Source organism: Micropterus dolomieu, linkage group LG10 (genome assembly GCF_021292245.1).
Source record: "Micropterus dolomieu isolate WLL.071019.BEF.003 ecotype Adirondacks linkage group LG10, ASM2129224v1, whole genome shotgun sequence".
NCBI classification, from domain to species: domain Eukaryota; kingdom Metazoa; phylum Chordata; class Actinopteri; order Centrarchiformes; family Centrarchidae; genus Micropterus; species Micropterus dolomieu.
Window position 1 is genome coordinate 22,749,405 of NC_060159.1, and position 17,743 is coordinate 22,767,147.

At 38.5% G+C, this 17,743-nt stretch overlaps 3 protein-coding genes and 1 long non-coding RNA gene across 4 annotated transcripts; 1 reads left to right on the forward strand and 3 right to left on the reverse strand.

Annotated features, from left to right (window-relative positions):
- Nucleotides 1–387: 387 nt before the first annotated feature.
- Nucleotides 388–6,509, reverse strand: lg10h1orf198 (linkage group 10 C1orf198 homolog). The gene is made up of 6 exons (XM_046061519.1): nucleotides 6,170–6,509; nucleotides 5,429–5,479; nucleotides 5,102–5,227; nucleotides 4,167–4,334; nucleotides 3,275–3,634; nucleotides 388–2,096 (listed from the first exon to the last, which is right to left on the reverse strand). Exons 1-6 carry the CDS (start codon nucleotides 6,473–6,475, stop codon nucleotides 2,040–2,042), a joined length of 1,068 nt encoding a protein of 355 aa, XP_045917475.1. The 5' UTR covers nucleotides 6,476–6,509; the 3' UTR covers nucleotides 388–2,039.
- On the forward strand, nucleotides 6,115–6,973 carry LOC123978316. Its single transcript, XR_006826916.1, has 2 exons — nucleotides 6,115–6,630; nucleotides 6,784–6,973. It is a non-coding gene; the product is annotated as an uncharacterized LOC123978316 (long non-coding RNA).
- A 1,950-nt stretch (nucleotides 6,974–8,923) lies between these two features.
- Nucleotides 8,924–12,368, reverse strand: LOC123978315 (gap junction Cx32.2 protein-like). Its single transcript, XM_046061524.1, has 3 exons — nucleotides 12,340–12,368; nucleotides 11,070–11,203; nucleotides 8,924–10,468 (listed from the first exon to the last, which is right to left on the reverse strand). The coding sequence occupies exons 2-3, from the start codon at nucleotides 11,196–11,198 to the stop codon at nucleotides 9,851–9,853; spliced, it is 747 nt and encodes a 248-aa protein (XP_045917480.1). The 5' UTR covers nucleotides 11,199–11,203; nucleotides 12,340–12,368; the 3' UTR covers nucleotides 8,924–9,850.
- Nucleotides 12,369–14,465: 2,097 nt separating this feature from the next.
- On the reverse strand, nucleotides 14,466–15,776 carry gja13.2 (gap junction protein alpha 13.2). Its single transcript, XM_046060710.1, has one exon. It carries the CDS (start codon nucleotides 15,765–15,767, stop codon nucleotides 14,913–14,915), a length of 855 nt encoding a protein of 284 aa, XP_045916666.1. The 5' UTR covers nucleotides 15,768–15,776; the 3' UTR covers nucleotides 14,466–14,912.
- Nucleotides 15,777–17,743: the final 1,967 nt, after the last annotated feature.

The following is a 17,743-nucleotide window of genomic DNA, read 5'->3' on the forward strand; positions in this document are numbered from 1 at the left end:
AGAATTGATGTCATGGAGCTGAGAGGCAGGGAGGTCAACAAGAATGCAAACACTCTTGATGTCAAACAAGGGAAAAAAAAAAACCTTGATCACTCTGAAGCAAAAACTTAACAGTACAAATTTTGACTTCAGTTTTTCCTCATAAATCAAATCAAATCCATCATCGAGTGATGTTGCATTTGTAACCATAACAGACACTCTTGTAGTGACCTCCTTTCCCTCCAAGGAGAAGGTCAGCAGACTGTTTTAATGTGGCCTTCATTGAATTCGGAAAATATAATGGGTGTGTGCGATCAAGAAAAAAAAGGAGACAGGGAAAGCATGGAAACAGTACTCTGGGTTTGTGTCCAAAAACCTTTGGTTAAACAGAAAAAGACAAAAGACAGGTTTGACTTTTATGTATTTACTTTCTTTCAATCTGTCACTTAAAATGCATGAGTGCAATATATATGTATAGCATAAGATACAATCAGCAGATAAATACAAAATTCAGTAAAATAGTACTCTGTTTGTGTAAACTGGATTTTAGATCTATGACACAAGTGGTACAAATCACTACATGCCTGCCTTGTTTACCTAAAACACAACGTTGCGAGTGCGTCTCATTTTCATTATAAATGCACACTAACTTTGCTCAGCACTAGTTTGAGGTCAAAGGTGACAGTTGGGAAGGTGAGGTGGTGAGGAAATCCATACAGGACATCTGGCCTACGATTGAGCACTTCCATGACTTTTTTTTTTAAAGCCACTTGCTTCAAAACACCAACTAATTCAATGAATGTGTGAAAGTTGGAAAATATATTCTGCTACACTCCTGTAAAGTGATGCAATGGTAAAATCCAATGATATTCCAGGAATTCCATAACCAGTGAGAACATTGTTTGTAGTAATTGCACTATGTGAGCCAAGACTGCAGTACTGAGCACTACTTTAACTCTAAACTAAAACTCTTAAGATTTATAGGAATATAGAAGTATGTATAAATAAAAGCACAAGAGAGCAAAATCTTCATAACATAAAATCAAACATAAAAAACAGAACAGTGTTTTGCACAGATGACAATTTGACATGCTTACGGCACAAAACAATTCCTTGCTTGCTAGGCTACTGTGTAAAAAGTTACACATGAAGGCAGCCAAGTCACACCATTATCGTGCATTCACACTACAAGCAACGTGATCAGGTTACTAGATATTTGGCTAATGTGCAAATAGTTAAACTTGTATGAGAAAAATGCAGCCACAACGGAAATTTTTATTGGGATTGGGCAATAAAAACACCACTATATCCCCCTGCCAGAATGCGTTTTAATGTACCACAGCTCGTATTAACAAGTGTAAAATGGGTTAGCACATTGTAACAGGCATTTAAACATCCCCATTTATATATAAATCTTAATTTGAAAGACTACAGGGTACAAAAAAAGATGAAACAACTATCCTTAAGGAGCAGTTGCAGCCATGGTTAGCGCTTATGTAATTTTATTTGTTTATTCCGTTTTAAACCTCTGCACTTCAGCATTTTTGTTACAGTTTAGCTAGCTAACTATTTAACACATTCACACCGTTTTCATTTCTCAAATGTTTCAGTTGCATTTAGCTTTTGTGATGTCTGACACCTATCTGTTGTTACATGCAGTGACTAAGTGTACTTGGGATCATCGATGCAGTTCCAAACTCAGTCAGAATTGTGTAACCTTTCAACCAAGCTGATCGCAGTGTGAATGCACAGTCAGGGAGAGCACACATAATCTGAGAGGTTCAATCCCTACTGGCAGGTTTGGCAAGAAATCTAAGAGACTCAACCCTAGTCAGAGAGCAAAAGGGAGCTTTTCTAGAGGGGAAAAACGGCACCACAAAGGCGCTGAGATAGGAGACACACAGAAGATAATTACAAGAACATAATTTAGTCATTTTAAAGACTGGTGGTTTGTTAAATCTAAACGTGGATGTCTGTAGTCATGGCAGTGTGGTCCTTCTTCAGAGTGATGATGAGAATGATTCATTCAGAGCGGTGACTCTGGTGGTCTCTGCTCTGGTTTACCAGTTGTCTAAGAAGTCGAATCCAGTCTTCAGGATGTTGCTGCTTGTGTTGTACTGAGGGGTGTTAACAAGGGGGAAAGAGGTAGAGACAGAGAAACTGTGTTACACAATATTAAAAGCTTGAGACACATTTCAGTACATTAAGACTGGCTATTAGAAACAACTGGTATACATTGGTCATACATCAAAAGACTGATATTAGATTAATTAAATTACTAATTTTTACTTACTGTATCAGTATTGGCTGAATTTCTATTATTTATTACACCTTTATTCTCACTTCTGTATTTGCTGTCCTCCTACCTACAGCCTTGAAGTTGATGGAATCTCTCTTTTAATTGCATTTATTTCCCCTCATGTACGAAGGCCTTTTGTCAGGTTTTCCACTTGTCTTGTTATAATGCTTTTACACCTAACCTGCTTGGTGTGGTTTGTTTACGCTGGTGAGAAAGCTGTGATTCAAACTCTGGTGCAGACTAAACAACCGACTCAAGAGGTTGGTTTGGCTCCAGTTGGACTGTGGTGCGGTTCATTTGTGGCATAAAAGCAAACGTAAAAAAATCAGTATTAGTGATTTATTATTTGGTAATCATGGTAACATGTATGGCTGTAGAACGCGAGTGCTGGGACTTTCCTAAATCAGAAAGAGAGTGAGAAGGAGAAGAGGTGTCCTACTCCAAATGTTTTGACAGTAACTCAATAACAAATGAGGGAAATGTAGCGGGCCCATAATAACCATCACTCTTATTATAACAGTACAAGATATAGTAAAGCGCTGCATGACTTGCCCACATGGGTCCATGTAGCACTGATGATACAGTATGACAATCACCAAACCCTGTTACCTGTCAGTCCTTCAGCTAATATTTGCAGCTCTTAGTTAGTTTGTATTAATTTAGTGTGAACAAGAAACAGACCAAAACTGAACGGCAACACTTTTTTTCCCTCCCTTTATTGGACCAAGTGAACCGAACTAGAGCTTGATCGAGAACCGTTGCTATTGTGGGCCTATAAATATTGGGATAAACAAATACACTAAACCTGATTTTAAAGCATGTTGGATTTCTGGCAACATCCTGATGTCACAACAAGTGTCAACTTTTATTTCCTCTGTAGACTCAAATAAATGTGATTTGGGCTTCACTGCTGCACTTCACAATACCCAAAGCAAAAGTTTTATTTGAAAACTGTGCTCCTGTAACTCTTAAAACTATACCGGTTTCAGAACTCACCTGGGCAAAAGTGGAGTTAGTGGGTGAACCTTCTTCCCCTTTCTCTCTCTCCACACTGGTGGGGTGGTTGGAGGGCTTGGACATGGGGCTGGAGGAGAACACTTCATTCAGGGTGTTGCTGACCGACGGCAGGGTGCTCTGAGATCGCTCCCATCCTGCAATCGACGAGGACACGCTGACAGGTGGGACTGGGTTTGGCGAAATGGAGATGGAAGCTGGCGTTGCGCTAAAAGCGACAGCGGCAGGGGGTTGGGGAGCAGGAGGTTTTGGTGCTCGGTGCTTGGTGGACTTGGTATGAGCTGGAGGGTGGTGGTCTGCTGCCTCAGGCTCCTTGGAGGGGATTGAAGTAACAGGGGGCTCCTGTAGAAAAATAATATTTAGATTAAATTGTAAAGGATTTTTTTTCATATTATACATGTTTAAGATAACCTGGTACTGTCAGGAAACTGATTGTCACAAAAAGAGGTTGCATTTTTGCTGACAATTGCTTCAGGCTTCTTGTATGAGCATGGCGAGTTCTGTAGATGGGGCTGTACAAGTCCAAATCACAGCAACAACAAATGTCCGTTCAGAAACAATCTAGTCATCATTGTTGCTTTTCTTAAAACTGCAAACTGGGTGCATTCACCATCTGCTTCGCAGACACTTGTGGAGGCCTCACAGATGCCAGTTATCTCAGCGTCAGGCTAGATTCTATTTCAGGATACACCGCTCACTAAGACAAGTGTTTGGGTGGGAATTTGCTTTCAAGCTGTTGTTTGTTGGAAACGAAACAGACCATAAAAATGCAATGCTTGTGCCAAAATATACGAAGAAAAATGTTAGCTGTTACTTGAGCTAGCTGTTCCTCAAATGGAAAATGCCCCCAGATACTGGGAAATGCTGGGCTTACCTGTCGGAGGTAAGAGGGGAGGGATTTCTCTCCTTTCTCGAGGGATTTGATCTGGCTGGGGGTTATGGACTGGAAGTTGGCCTGCTCTCCTTCGAGCCTGGACCTCTCAGCACTGATCTTCCAGAAAGATGACTCTTCCTCTGGCCTCCGTCCCTCGCTGACAGTCACCTTCACAATCACAGAATAACATTTTTAATATAAACTCTCCCAAGATTAGGGGATGTATTCATGAAATGTACAGTTGCTTGGTCTCTCCTGTAAGAGTCCCAGTATCAATTTTATGTAAGAATTTCTTCTTAAAAATCTGAAGTTAAGGTAAAGGTTAATCCTACTGGGGATAGGTACCATTCAAACAAGCCAACAATGCTGTATTTATAGATCTAGCAGATTGTTGTCATGGGACAAACACTGTGTTAACCAAACATAAACCACATTTTTATGTTGTCTGATGGTTAGCCACATTCACGTGGAATTGAGAAATGACATAACCGCATCCTCACACTTAAATGTGCCACATCCACCCATGATAATCATAAGAGTGTTGAAAGGATTGTTTATTTAAAGCATCCTCTGTAACCTGACATGTTACTCTAAATGTTTTTATTATAAAGTAAACCACTGAGAACATCTTAACAACTACACTGGTACTTTTCAGTTTTAGTGTGTGATACTAAGCAGTGAACCATATGTACTCACTATAATTTAGGTTACTGTCCAACTCAAAGGCTCAAAATTGCTTTTCCAATATCAGTCCAAAGTGTGATTGCTTAACTGCAATTGATTACACCCTACTCTTGTGTTGTATGTAGACTACATAAAACCAAGTCAAGTAATAAACTACATCTCCAGTAACATGTGATGACTTAAGTGCTTCTTTCCTTTCCAACCAAAATATGCTAACTAAAACAACAACAACAGTAAACTCTTTATGACACCTTGGCTCCTGGTGTACTCTTGCCAAGCTGGTTGGAATGAGGAACCTTCACAGCCTTTGAGTCCGCCTGCGAGGCTGAGATCCCCAGGTCTGCAGAGCTAGAGGTCAAGCTGAAGTCCAACTGGCTCTGAAAGATCAGAGCAAAGTTTCAATATCTGTTAACAATATCTCACAACTCAATTGAGCTCAACACAACATGTGAATGTTGATTATGTAATTGCACATTATATTAAATAAAAAAATAAAAGGTTGTATAAATTTAGGTTTGTCTACACGATCAGTTATTGAAAAAGTCAATCAGACTTACACTTAACCGGATTATTTTTACCTTTGTTTCCCATGAGAAAGGGGCAGAATGCTCATCTTGCCAGGAAATATCCTTAAAACAAAAACCCCCACACAGACAAGTTACAGTTTCAACAGACACAAGGAGCTTTTCTTAACTAAAGCAATGTAGTTTATACAAGGGCTGGGCAATAACACAACATTGATTATTACTGCGATATAATTTTCCTCAATAACAACTTAACAAATGTTCGATAAATGTTTGATTTAATTGGCACTTAATTTTATTATTAAGATATTTATTTTGTTGAGGAAAAGAGACTGATTTTGTCATATTTCTTTTTTCTACCTCAGATTTGTTAAGTGATCCACTGTTGGGCAAGTGTTTGTCATGTATAGTTTAAAACCACAATTAACCATCTGATTTCTTCAACTTTCACTCAGGAGGAGCCTTTAAACTTGATGACATTTCTGGCCCATCCCTACTACATTTAAGACAAAGTCACATAGCCTTTTTATACATGTTTAAACATTTTATAAAAAATAGCAACCAAACAAAAACTTCATATTTTCTCGGAGAACATGTATTCACCAAATTATTCATGTTTAGCAAATAGGAGACTGTTGTAAGTCCAACATCTACGTATCAGGTAGCCACTGTGACGTTAACCGACATACTTCAACGGTTACGTGGCTAATTAGCAACCATGACAACACTGGCTATTCTGACCTCTAAAAATACACACAAAGCTATTTAATATATATCCAAATGTGGTTTAAGTACCTCTTCCCCGAAGCGAACTATCTTTTGACCCGTCTGAATGAGCAGTTTAGGGTAACAGACCACTTCTTCACGGTCAACTCTGTGCATAGCGTATCGGGCTCGGATTTGGGGATCCATCATCCCGTTGTCGATGGCGCTGTCCTGCTCTTCCGGCGTCATTCTCTCCCAGGACGAGCCGTGCTTGGCTTTAATTTTCTCCCTCTCCTGCATTATTTTCTTTGCCATGGAGTTGATGGAGGAGAAGTACTCGAACTTCTTTTCCTCCATCCTGTGGGCGTCCAGCCCCGCCATGGTTGCGGCGGCCATCTTTAAGCTGCTACAACCAGCTGTTGTTATTGTGAGGAAAAAGGAAGCCGGTGTTCAGCGCAGTGTGGGCGGGACGAAAATGATGTTCGGGTCGTGTGTGTTTATGGCGCCATCTTGTGGTCTCTTCCAACAACAACGTTTAAAAAACAACGTTGGTAGGTGCAGATCAGAAGAAACTATTTTATGTGTAATATTATTTGCCCAATTTGTGACCACATTACTTGTCTGTTACCCCGTGGTTCGTTAGATTTCTTCAAAGTTTACACATCCAGTAGTTACAATTCTTCTCTTGTTTTGGCTGAAAGCAGCTGCTTGCTGCAACAGAAAACTGCACCAGGAGAGCGTTGAGGAGGTGAAAGTGAACAAAAACAGTCAAGTCACACCGGGACAGAAACTTGCTAGAAAGCTCTGTAAAGCCTCTTTCACATTGTCATTTTCACAGTATCATCTGAAACATTGCTATAGAAAAATAGTATATAAAATAGGATCAAAAATTAAGGAAATTTGTGTTTGGTAGCTCATTTCTTTGATTTAACAATCCTTCCTTAAACCTTGTACAACTGAAAAGCATGATAATTTCCCTTTTAAATGGTACCACATTTGTAAGAAACATGCATTTGTGAGATGAGCAGCAGAGCTGAGTATGTGGGTTGCAACCATAAAAAATTTGCCAAGTCTTCTCTGACAAACCAAAACAGCTTTTCTTTGCTGTTGCTAATGGCTCTTGTTTTGAGCTTCTGGTACCCCTAGGTTCTGACAATCAGGTGCATGACACAATCCTCTCTCCTTTAAACAGTATGTCTCTGTAATAAGCCTGAATGAACACCTCTCCTAGAAAAGTCCGGTCCCTGTTTGAATGGTCCTCTGCGCAAAAACTCCTCCGAATAAAGTAATCTGCTGGGTCATTTGGTGGAGCAGCAACTGTCCCGTTAGCATCTGAGCTGCTTGTATCTGATGGCGGCTGAACATCTCTGGCAGTGCCCATTCTGGCTGAGGCTGCCTGTATTTCATCTGGGTCTGTGTGACTTGTAAGAGACGCCTGTTCTGGGTTTGTGGTAGTGTTGGCTGAGGCTGGATGTGGATCAACTGTGCTTGAACTGGCTGACAATCTAGCATATACTCTACTGACAAATTTAAGCATAGCCCCTGTAAATTATAGCTAAAAAACTTTCTAGATATCAGCTACATCAGACCCATTCAAACATGGCTTCCCCATGTTTCCTTTAATAAATTTTCAAAGGTAAAATACGATTTATACTATGTCTTGACTGAATATGTGATGCCTATCATTTACTAAGAGATGTGCATCCAAATTTGCCTAGTCTGCCCTGCTAATCAACATTTTAATAATCAATAGTCACACAGCTCTCCATCTTGCATTAGCCAGAGTTGTAACTGAACCTTGATTAAGAGACAGATAATCACTGTCTTGTTTTGAAATGAGGTGCGATTATGAGGAGTGCCGTCACATCCATGTATTGACTGATCCTCACAGATGTTGCTGCTGCTTATCAAACGTAATAAACAGTTGTATTTCACTCTAACATTGTTCAGGCACAAAGTCTGGGAAGTAAGTCCAGTGTGAGCGTAGGGTATAGATATATATATATAATCTGTCCGTTAACCTGTGGTTCATTAGAATTCATCTCTGGGTAACGGTAAGGTCACAACAACCCCCATTGGCTTTTAAGTTGATATCAAAGTTGGCAAACAGTTTACACATCCAGCAGATACAGTGCGGCACACTGTGTTTTTGTTTATGGTTTTGGCTGCAAAAAGCTGCTTGCTGCAGCAGAAAATGGCACTCTGAAAGTGGTGGAAGTGAACAAAAACAGTCATGTCACACTGGGACAGATAAACAGTGAAACTCCCTATGAAGCTCTGTAAAGCCGAAGGGATCGTCACAACGAGCTATAGGCCTAGTAAAATTAGTTAAATCAGTTATAGACCCCTTAGGATCCTTTGGATGAATGTTGAAAAAGTGAACCTTTCTGAAGAAAAAAAAAAGTCAGCTTCAGAAGTCTTCAACAAGATAACAGACAGACTACCGTGACACATCTCTGTGAAGTTATTCTGGCTGCTTATCCAGCAGACATGGCAAAATCAACATTCATTTGGAGGTGTTTCTCAGTAACTTTGGGCTAATTTTACTCTAGTACCGCTGACATAGGTGTGGAGGAAATACAACAAATGCTTGTACAATAAAAATTTTGTGATTTTACTTATATTGTGATTAGTTTGATGAAATTATAAATATAAAAATAAAAACATACAATAAATATTATTCATATCACCTTTAGAGCTTTAGAGCTGTGTGATCCTTGTAGTTACGTTGCATTAACTCCATAAGTTACAGTAAACTAAATCAGCAATAATTTACAGAGATTGTACAACATACTTTCTGGTGATATTGATCTATATTCTATATCTGACTATTTACATCTTTATTTCTCCTCTGATGTGATTATTTTAATACAATATCCAATAGAGGTTTTTCAAAAATTGTTTTTCTGTTACTAAATTAGTGATAGTAGGTTAAATGTAATTTCAGTGAAACCTGGGAACAGAAATAATTAATTTTGCATGAGTATGTTGAGTAACAACAGTGATAATGAAACAAAAACTGAGAGGCAGTTTGAAAATTACTTGGACTAACATATTTTAATAAACATATGTGTACCCTTTCCTCAGTACTCTTTTTTTTTTACAATAATTTACAAACACAAGGCACATACAGTCATATTAAACATGAAAAAACAAATTATTTGTAATTCAATTCAAATATTTACAGTTTTAAAAGTCATGCCAGCAAATTATATAATAAACTGAAAAAATAAATTTAAAAAGTATACTGGCACCTCAGCACTGCTTTAGAACATAAAAAGGTTGTAGCATTACAAAATGGCTTTTGGCCAAAGCAAATTGGTACAGAGATACAGAGCTATCTGCAGTCAAGTCAAGTTATAGGGTCATGTCCCTCTGACATCAAGCCATGTAGTCACAGACCACAGCAGAATTAATGACTTCTGCGAATGTCACAGTTACCAATGTGCCACTTAATGGCACACAAAAACTCACTTTTGTCCTTAACAAATTTTAAAAGTTTGCTTCATTGACACTATCGTATAATCACATTTTTAAATATATGAATGCTTGTAACTATTCACAAATAGTCTACTAATACATTACCAAATTTGCTTCATTTTCAGGTCTTTTTGAAGTATCACATTGTGTAATTTATACACATGTGAGCCACGGTCTTTTGTGGATTTAGCCCTGTTAGTCACTTTTTTTTTTGTTTGTTTTTTTGGTAACTATGCGGCACATTGGATCTAAATTACTGTACTGTGACTGGCATTATGGAGAGTAAGCTTCTCATTTTCCATCCCTGTCACCTTTTAAAAGTGGGTGAATGGAAATAGCAGTGGACGGCAGTGTTTTAAACCTTCGTCTAGATGAGCGAAAACACGCCAGGTAGAAGAGCTCTGCTACGTTGAGTAGAAGAGAGATGCAGGAGACTACAAGCATGAAGATGATGAAGATGGTCTTCTCTGTGGGTCGGGACATGTAGCACTCTACAGTGAAGGGACAAGGTGCTCTGGAGCAGACGATTCTTGGGTCCATGATAAACCCATACAGATAATACTGCCCCACAATGAACGCTACCTCCAGAAGGATTCTGAAAAATATGGAGGTTATGTAGTTACCCAGCAGGTTGCCTTTAATCTTGACGTGGCCTTTTTCATCAGAGTACTTGGGAACTTTGACGATTTCGCTACTAGAGTGGGTCTGTATATACTCTCTCATTTTATTTTCTTTGTGGATAATGTGGATGACATGACCAAGGTAGATCAGCGTTGGTGTTGAGACGAAGATAATCTGGAGGACCCAGAATCGAATGTGTGAGATTGGGAAGGCGTGGTCATAGCAGACGTTCTTGCAACCAGGCTGTTTTGTGTTACAAATCATATTCGACTGTTCATCGCCCCACACCTGTAATGTTCAGATGAGAAATTAATATAATTACAAATGTATGCACAGCATGTAGATTGTTGAGTTACTTTTATGAGCATTTTAATTAGCTTGTAGTACACATCTATGAGGATCTGGTGTTGTTATTGAAGGTAATCGAGAATTGTGATAATAATGGCTACAAAATGGGATTCTGAAGATACATTGTTGTGGTGAGGCTGTACAAACTTTTGGCGGCATTTCAAGTAAATAAAAAAGTTTATACTTAAATAAACAAACTTAAATAAAGAAAAATATGTATGTTTAACAAGTAGTCTAATTTAGCACAGAGAGGATTATTATTCTCTTAGCCCAAAGGATAAGCAGCGCAGAAGATGGATGCACGGATTGATGGATGAGGATCAAGAGATAAAGAAGACAAAGCTATTTGATCATTTAAAAATGTTTCAATATAACAAAAGGTGTTATTATAAATATAAAGCCTGAAAATGTGTAATTAAACTGAGTCAGCTACTGTTGCCCTGGAGCTGTGGACCTTCATTATGGCCACTAGAGGGTGTTATTATAGATTCATGCTGAAAGGTATAATGCTTTTATAAAATATGAACAAATTGAAGGAGACCTTCTCTGCTCCGGCTCCAAGGATCATGATCCTGAAGATAAACAGCACACTCAGCCAGACCTTCCCTATGACGGTGGAGTGGGACTGGACCTTGTCCAGTAGAGAGGACAGAAAACCCCATTCTCCCATGGTCTCTGATATGATGAATAAAAGCATATAAAATAACAATTTAGACAAAACATTGCAAGTCCCCCATTTATCAGTACCCAAGTGTATTATGATATTCCAGACTGTGGTCAGGTAGAGACAGGATTAAAGATTTGTTAAGAAACCTGAAACCTTTGTTTCTCATGTAGTTGTTATATATAATAGCAGTGTTTAATGATATATGCAGACTACTCAACTTTAAACAGTCTCACATAGCAACTATCCATGTAGCCAGAATATATTTTACTGCCAGACTTGTGTTAAGTTGTAGTGACCTAAATGGTATTAAATATGTATCAAGTTTTTGAGAACAAAAGTATAATTTCTCAAAATACGTAATTAAGTTTTGATCTTGTCTTTATTTATTTAAGTCATGACTGTTGTCTAATTAACCAGTAATATTTTATTCTACATATTACAGTTACAAAAGTATAGCTTACAGCATTCTGTTTTGTTTTCAGCAAATAGTACTAGGTACTGTGGTTTATGATTATTGTTTAACAGGATGGTAAAATATCATCAACAACAGAAGAAAGTCTGTTTTGGTTATGAAAGACAATCACATGTTGTAAAAACCCTAATCTATAGTATAGTATAATGTTCAGAATGTAAAGAGGATGCTATAAAATTGGTTGTAATGATAGGAGAGGAATATACATTCAACAGACGTCTGTACGTTTGCTGCATCTATAAATATGTTTATTTTTTCACAAGAATAAAGGCCATTTAGTGTGTCTGCAGACTACACTTCTAGTGAAAGTTGAAATGAACTCCAAGTAAATGTGGAAATATATAGATAATTCAGATTTTTATCCTCATGGATTATGGAAAATATGCATCAGTGCGAATGATCAGATGGCTTGTAGAGTTTGTCTATAGTCTGGCTTTGCTTACACACACATATACTAACATGCTTATAACCCCCTGCCAATGTAAGAATATACTCATAATAATAAATATTCTATATCAATCTTTATAAACCTTTTTAGTTGAAATCTTATTTCAAAAGTAAGACCATGAAATTTAGGTTTTCATGAAATTTAAGAATTTATTACATGTTGGATATTATGGAGCATAAAACAAACAAACAAATATAAAACAAAAAAGTAATTGTACACCTTACCTTTTGAATTTAAAAGGACTCTGTGCAGACAAACAGACCAGTCACCAACTGTGCAGTTGAATGATAAAGAGCCCAGTGCACTAAATCAGACCTGTCTATGGTACCTTGAACTTTAGTTCTGATGAAATTGCGCAACAGTGTGAGCTGTCACGTTGTCATGACATCTGGAAATGATAATCTCAAGTGCACAATTTTGGGCTGAGCACTGACAAGATTATGCTGTTAATGATTGGCAGTGCTATAAACCAAATTCTTGTGCTCCTGATCTCATTATTTAGCATTTTGTATTAGATGATATTTGTCAGTTATGTACCCACAAAGTGAGTATTTTTGTGAATTTCTTTGTGACTCAAGGAGTAAAGTGCACAGGCACAATAACATGAACACCTGTACAGCTTGCAACTACGTGAGGATTGAACAGTCACGTTCATTTTTTGTTGGGGCTGTGTCAACAGAAAGTTTCTTTACAGGCTGTGTGATTTGCACAAAGCAAATCTAATATTATAAGCTTCAAAAATATGGTTTTGGTGGACAGGTTTTGTACTGAACTGAAATACTGAGCAGGTCCATAGTGACCTTTTGTGTAGCCCCTGCAATTTTTATGGATGTATTTGATCCTCTTAATTTTATCCGTGGATCTCAACATTATACTGTCCAGTCAGTGTTCTTTATTAAAAATTTCACTTTTTCTGGGATCGCAGAAATCTTTTTAAAGCAGATGGATTTTGCCTTAACAAGTCAGGAGTAAAAGTGTTCATGTCTAACCTACTTTTACTTCTTGCGTCATTCATTTGTTCCCTCTGCCAAGGACAAGAGACAAGAGGAATCAAAACAAGAAGAAGACATAAGAGAACCTTGAAAGAGAGCTTCAGCTTCTGCCCGGAGAGAGCTTTAATCATGGGAGACATCAGAGCCGAGAGGAAGAGTCTCTTCTCCCCTCCCCAATAACCACCTACAAGGATGAACCTTATTCACCCCCAAACCACATCCAGGTGTCCCTCATTTCCTAACCCCTTCTCCCTCCTCCCCCTTATTGGAGGTCACTGACCAGATGAAAGAGCTCGTCACTGCTAGGAACAAACCTACTCCTTCTCTGGCCCTACTCCCACTTCCCCTAAACCACCATCGGTGTCCACCTCCAGCATTGGATTTAAGTCTTCAGCCAGTTTGACACATTTGCTATAAGGCTAATGGCACTCATGGCTCTTCCCAAGACAAACCGGCGCTCTGTGTGCCAGCCACTTCAATTCAATTCAATTCAAATTTGCTTTATTGCCATGAATGTTAATAGTATTGCCAAAGCTTCAAGCTAAATACAAAATAACAATTCAATTCATACAGTTAAAGTAAATAAGATCAACTTTCTCAATTCCTGTCTTGTGGCCTGATAGATGAAGAATGGTGAATCTGCTTAGAAACACATTTGGCTTCCATTGCACTTGCGAAACTTGGTTAGACCGAGTTAACAGTGCAGCTTATCAAGTCTACCCCTCCCAACTTCAGTTTTGTGAGCAAAACTAAAAGAAAAGGTGGAGTTTTGTTTGCCACTTTGTTTAATGATTCCCTCCAATTCTGCATCTTTTGAATATGTGGAAGGTATTCTTTGAGACTGCTTACCCTACCTTAATGAGCTTGTAGATCATTTCAATTCTAAAATTACAAATGTTATTGATGACATTGCACCCACCAAGGTGAAGGTGGCTTCTCCGTGGAAAAAAGCCACGCTGGTAAGAATAGAAAAAACATTGTTGAAAAGTTGGGTGGCAAAAAACATCTCCAGGTACATTATGACATCTATAAAGAGAGACTTTGCATTTATAGTTTAGATCTGAGAAATGAAAGGAGGTCCTGCAACATGTTTTCCCTTGTTTTCATTTTATTTTTAACTCTTTTTAATTATATTTAATTAAAAAGATTTGGTGGCTAATATCTGTCAAAGTATCAACCGCTCCCTATTCTGATGTGTTAGCAAGCAATTATTATTATTATAGTTTTCATCAGTTACAACCCTACAGTGTTACCAAAGAAGTGTAAAACTAGTCTTTAAGAAGTAAGGTGTTTGAAGTATAAAATGTAAACCTGTCATCTGAAGGTAAAGAAATGTCATGAAACTTTATCCAGTCATTTATTAAAAACAATACAGCATACAAAAATGTCTTCATATACAGTAGAAACCATATAAACAGACTCTTCGCCACAATAATCATCAGCATCATTGTCAATTATTTTAAATCCTAGCTAATGAACACGGCAGTTACTTAAAGGACACATTTAATAACTTGGTGTAGACAAAATTCTGCTCATTCATAGATTAACAAGTGAGTATAGAAGAACATAAATACATTATCAATATTGCACGTTTTCCATTATTAGATTTCCAGTTAAAGAATACAAAGTAATTGTAAAATTCCAACAACGTGGCGCTGAAATAATAACCCCATTCCTTAATGTTCTGTCATGATTTGTACACCACAATGTAAGAACACTTCACTTCAGTCTTTTAGAACAAGGAAACGTGAGGCAGAATTCTGAAAGGAGCATTTCATACAATAAAATGGTCAGGTCAGTGGTTTTTAATGATCACTCAGTAGTCTTTTCTCCTCTTTGGCCCCGTCCAGGCTTCCACCAACACTCTCTAGCTCCATGTTAATCTTGTTCTGCTTGAGTGCTTCCTCTGTAGTCGTCCACTTGGGTGCTGACAGGCTGGCAGGGTTTTCTGCTGAAGTGATCTTGTGTGTGCGAGGCCTGGACCTACATTTGACCCTGGTACAAATCAGATACAAAACCTCAATGACGTTGAGAAATAGAGACACGCAGGAAACTGCCAGCATGAAGATAATAAAGATGGTCTTCTCTGTGGGTCGGGACATGTAGCACTCCACAGTGAAGGGACAGGGCTTCTTAGAGCAGGGGAACATGGGGACCATAATGAAGCCGTACAGGTAGTACTGGCCCACTATGAAGGCAGACTCAATGATGATCTTGACCACGAGCTGGGTCAGGTAGCTCCCGAGCAGGTTCCCCTTGATCTTCACCTTTCCCTTTTCGTCTGAGTATTTGGGTACTTTGAGCAGCCGGGTCCCGCCAGGGCTCAATCGCTGCTGCTCCCTCAGCTTGTTCTCCTTGTGGATGATGTGCATGGCATGGCCCAGGTACAGCAGCGTTGGTGTGGAGACGAAGATGATCTGGAGGACCCAGAAGCGAATGTGCGAGATGGGGAAGGTCCAGTCGTAGCAGACGTTCTCACAACCAGGTTGCTGAGTGTTGCAGATGAAACCCGACTGCTCGTCCCCCCAGACGCTCTCAGCACCGGCACCCAAAACCATGATCCTGAACAGGAAGAGGACACTCATCCAGAGCTTCCCAATGATTGTGGAGTGGGACTGGACCTTGTCCAGCAAGGTTGACAGGAAACCCCAGTCTCCCATATTTTATTTGGCGATATTCAGTTACTAATCTGTGACAAAAAAAGATAAAAGGAAATACAATAAATATTCATGAGTTAATAAATACATCAAACTGAATAGTTTTGTTTGTATTGATCGTACACCACACCTTATTAACTGAAACATTAACCACAACATAGTATTTAATCAATATGCTCCTGCTGGAAGAAAGGCTCATTGTTCATATTAATAGAATAATATTTTTTTATGTTCTACATGAGAAGAGGGTCTTAGCTCCCCATGAACTCAAAGGTAGTTGGTCAATATTTTTCTAAAATAATCATTTTGAACAGAAGAATGAACAACTCACTGGCCTTGTACTAATGAGGCTTGGTTGAAGTAGGCTGGTATAGAGATACAACTATGAAAGAAGTAAAAAACGGGAGGGAAAGAACTTTCCCTGGGTAAATGTAACTTCAAAAATCTTACATCAATATTCTTTATAATGCAACAATATTTCTACAATAAACATATAAAACGTGTTATGAGGGCAAAACTGAAAGGTAAGACAAGAAAAGCAATCTGATGCCATGATTAGTTATGTAAGTGATATTCATTCAGCTAGAGAGAAAGCAGTGTCATTAACATTCGACAGTAAAATAAAAACCCATCACTTTTTTACAAAATATAAATGCAAAAAATACTCTACATTTCCATTCTTTATAGTGTTCCTTACAAATATTCACAGTCACTCACAAAATATGTTTTTTTAATTTGTAAAATCAGCGATCTGTAGCAGAGAACAATAATCATGGCATCTTACCTGCTGACCTGGTCAGAAAGAACTGTCTCTAGTTGGGACAGATTGTTAACTTAAATGTTGGACCTTGGAGTTTTGTGCAGAACTGATGAGGGATCACATTACGCAACACACATCTGGCTTTGATGTCACGTTGTACCTGTCAGCAAACCAGAGCAAAAAAAGACCAATCGTGTAATAATTGACAGGTATTCAGTCTCACTTTAGGAGGGCAAGATCTTTGTCTGTTAAATGGTCTTGGATGTTTTAAAAAATAATAGAAGAAATAAATAACTTCTACCGCCCGGGGCCAGTTAATACAGAGACACATTGAAGCATTTTGGTGACACTTCTAAGTTCAAACCCATAATTTAGTTTGGTTCATGTTGAAACAATTTGTTGACTTTGCCATAAAATAAATGGTCACCTGGTGAAAACAGAATGCACCTCTGTTCAGGTTCATTTTTATTTGGTTTGACTCAATATCATTTACTTACTTCATTTAAGGTATGGTAAAGGTGGTTTATTTGTCACATACACATACATGTAGCAAAATTCATTCTCTGAATTTAACCCATCAGTGGGCAGCCACTGTACAGCGCCCGGGAACCAACTCCAGATTGAATTAAGTGTCTGGTCAATGGCACTGAACATAACATGTTTTTGATGGTGGGGAAACCGGAGCACCTGGAGGAAACCCATGCAGACACGGGGATAACATGCAAACTCCACAGAGAGAGGCCACAGCGCTATCTATCAGGCCACCGTACTGAAGGATCCTCGTAGACTCCCATGTTTCGGCCAGCCTCAGCTCCACCTCTTTTCCCATTTTTGGAATTATCTGGTGTAGGGACTGCCAAGTTGGTGACTGTCAGAGCCTACATCATTGAGCTTCACAACAGTTCTTCGGAAGCCGTGACGTCACAGAGACTATGTTCATGCTTTATGTGACTAAGACACCTCATTTTCCCTTTAATTTGTCACCCATCTGTATAACTGGTTAATTAGTGAGCTTTAGACGTGCTGGTAAGCACATTTTGTTACCTTTGGACAGAACCAGTTTAGCAGTTTCTCCTTGTTTCCAGTCTTTGTGCTGAGCCAAGCTAATTGTCTCCTGCTGGTAGCTTCATATTTAACGTGAAGAAAGCAAATAAGTGTAGTTCTCAATACACCTATATTACAAACAATTTCTTTAAAAGTACTCAAAATAATTGCAATA

Excerpts from the sequence above, each read along its gene's own strand:
- lg10h1orf198 (XM_046061519.1), bottom strand. The coding sequence starts at position 6,475 with ATGGCCGCCGCAACCATGGCGGGGCTGGACGCCCACAGGATGGAGGAA. Across the intron at positions 5,480-6,169 it reads TAGTTCGCTTCGGGGAAGAG|GATATTTCCTGGCAAGATGA; the intron begins GTACTTAAACCA and ends TTTTGTTTTAAG. Across the intron at positions 3,635-4,166 it reads TCCCCTCTTACCTCCGACAG|GAGCCCCCTGTTACTTCAAT; the intron begins GTAAGCCCAGCA and ends ATTTTTCTACAG.
- gja13.2 (XM_046060710.1), bottom strand. The coding sequence starts at position 15,767 with ATGGGAGACTGGGGTTTCCTGTCAACCTTGCTGGACAAGGTCCAGTCC.
- LOC123978315 (XM_046061524.1), bottom strand. The coding sequence starts at position 11,198 with ATGGGAGAATGGGGTTTTCTGTCCTCTCTACTGGACAAGGTCCAGTCC. Across the intron at positions 10,469-11,069 it reads TTGGAGCCGGAGCAGAGAAG|GTGTGGGGCGATGAACAGTC; the intron begins GTCTCCTTCAAT and ends TGAACATTACAG.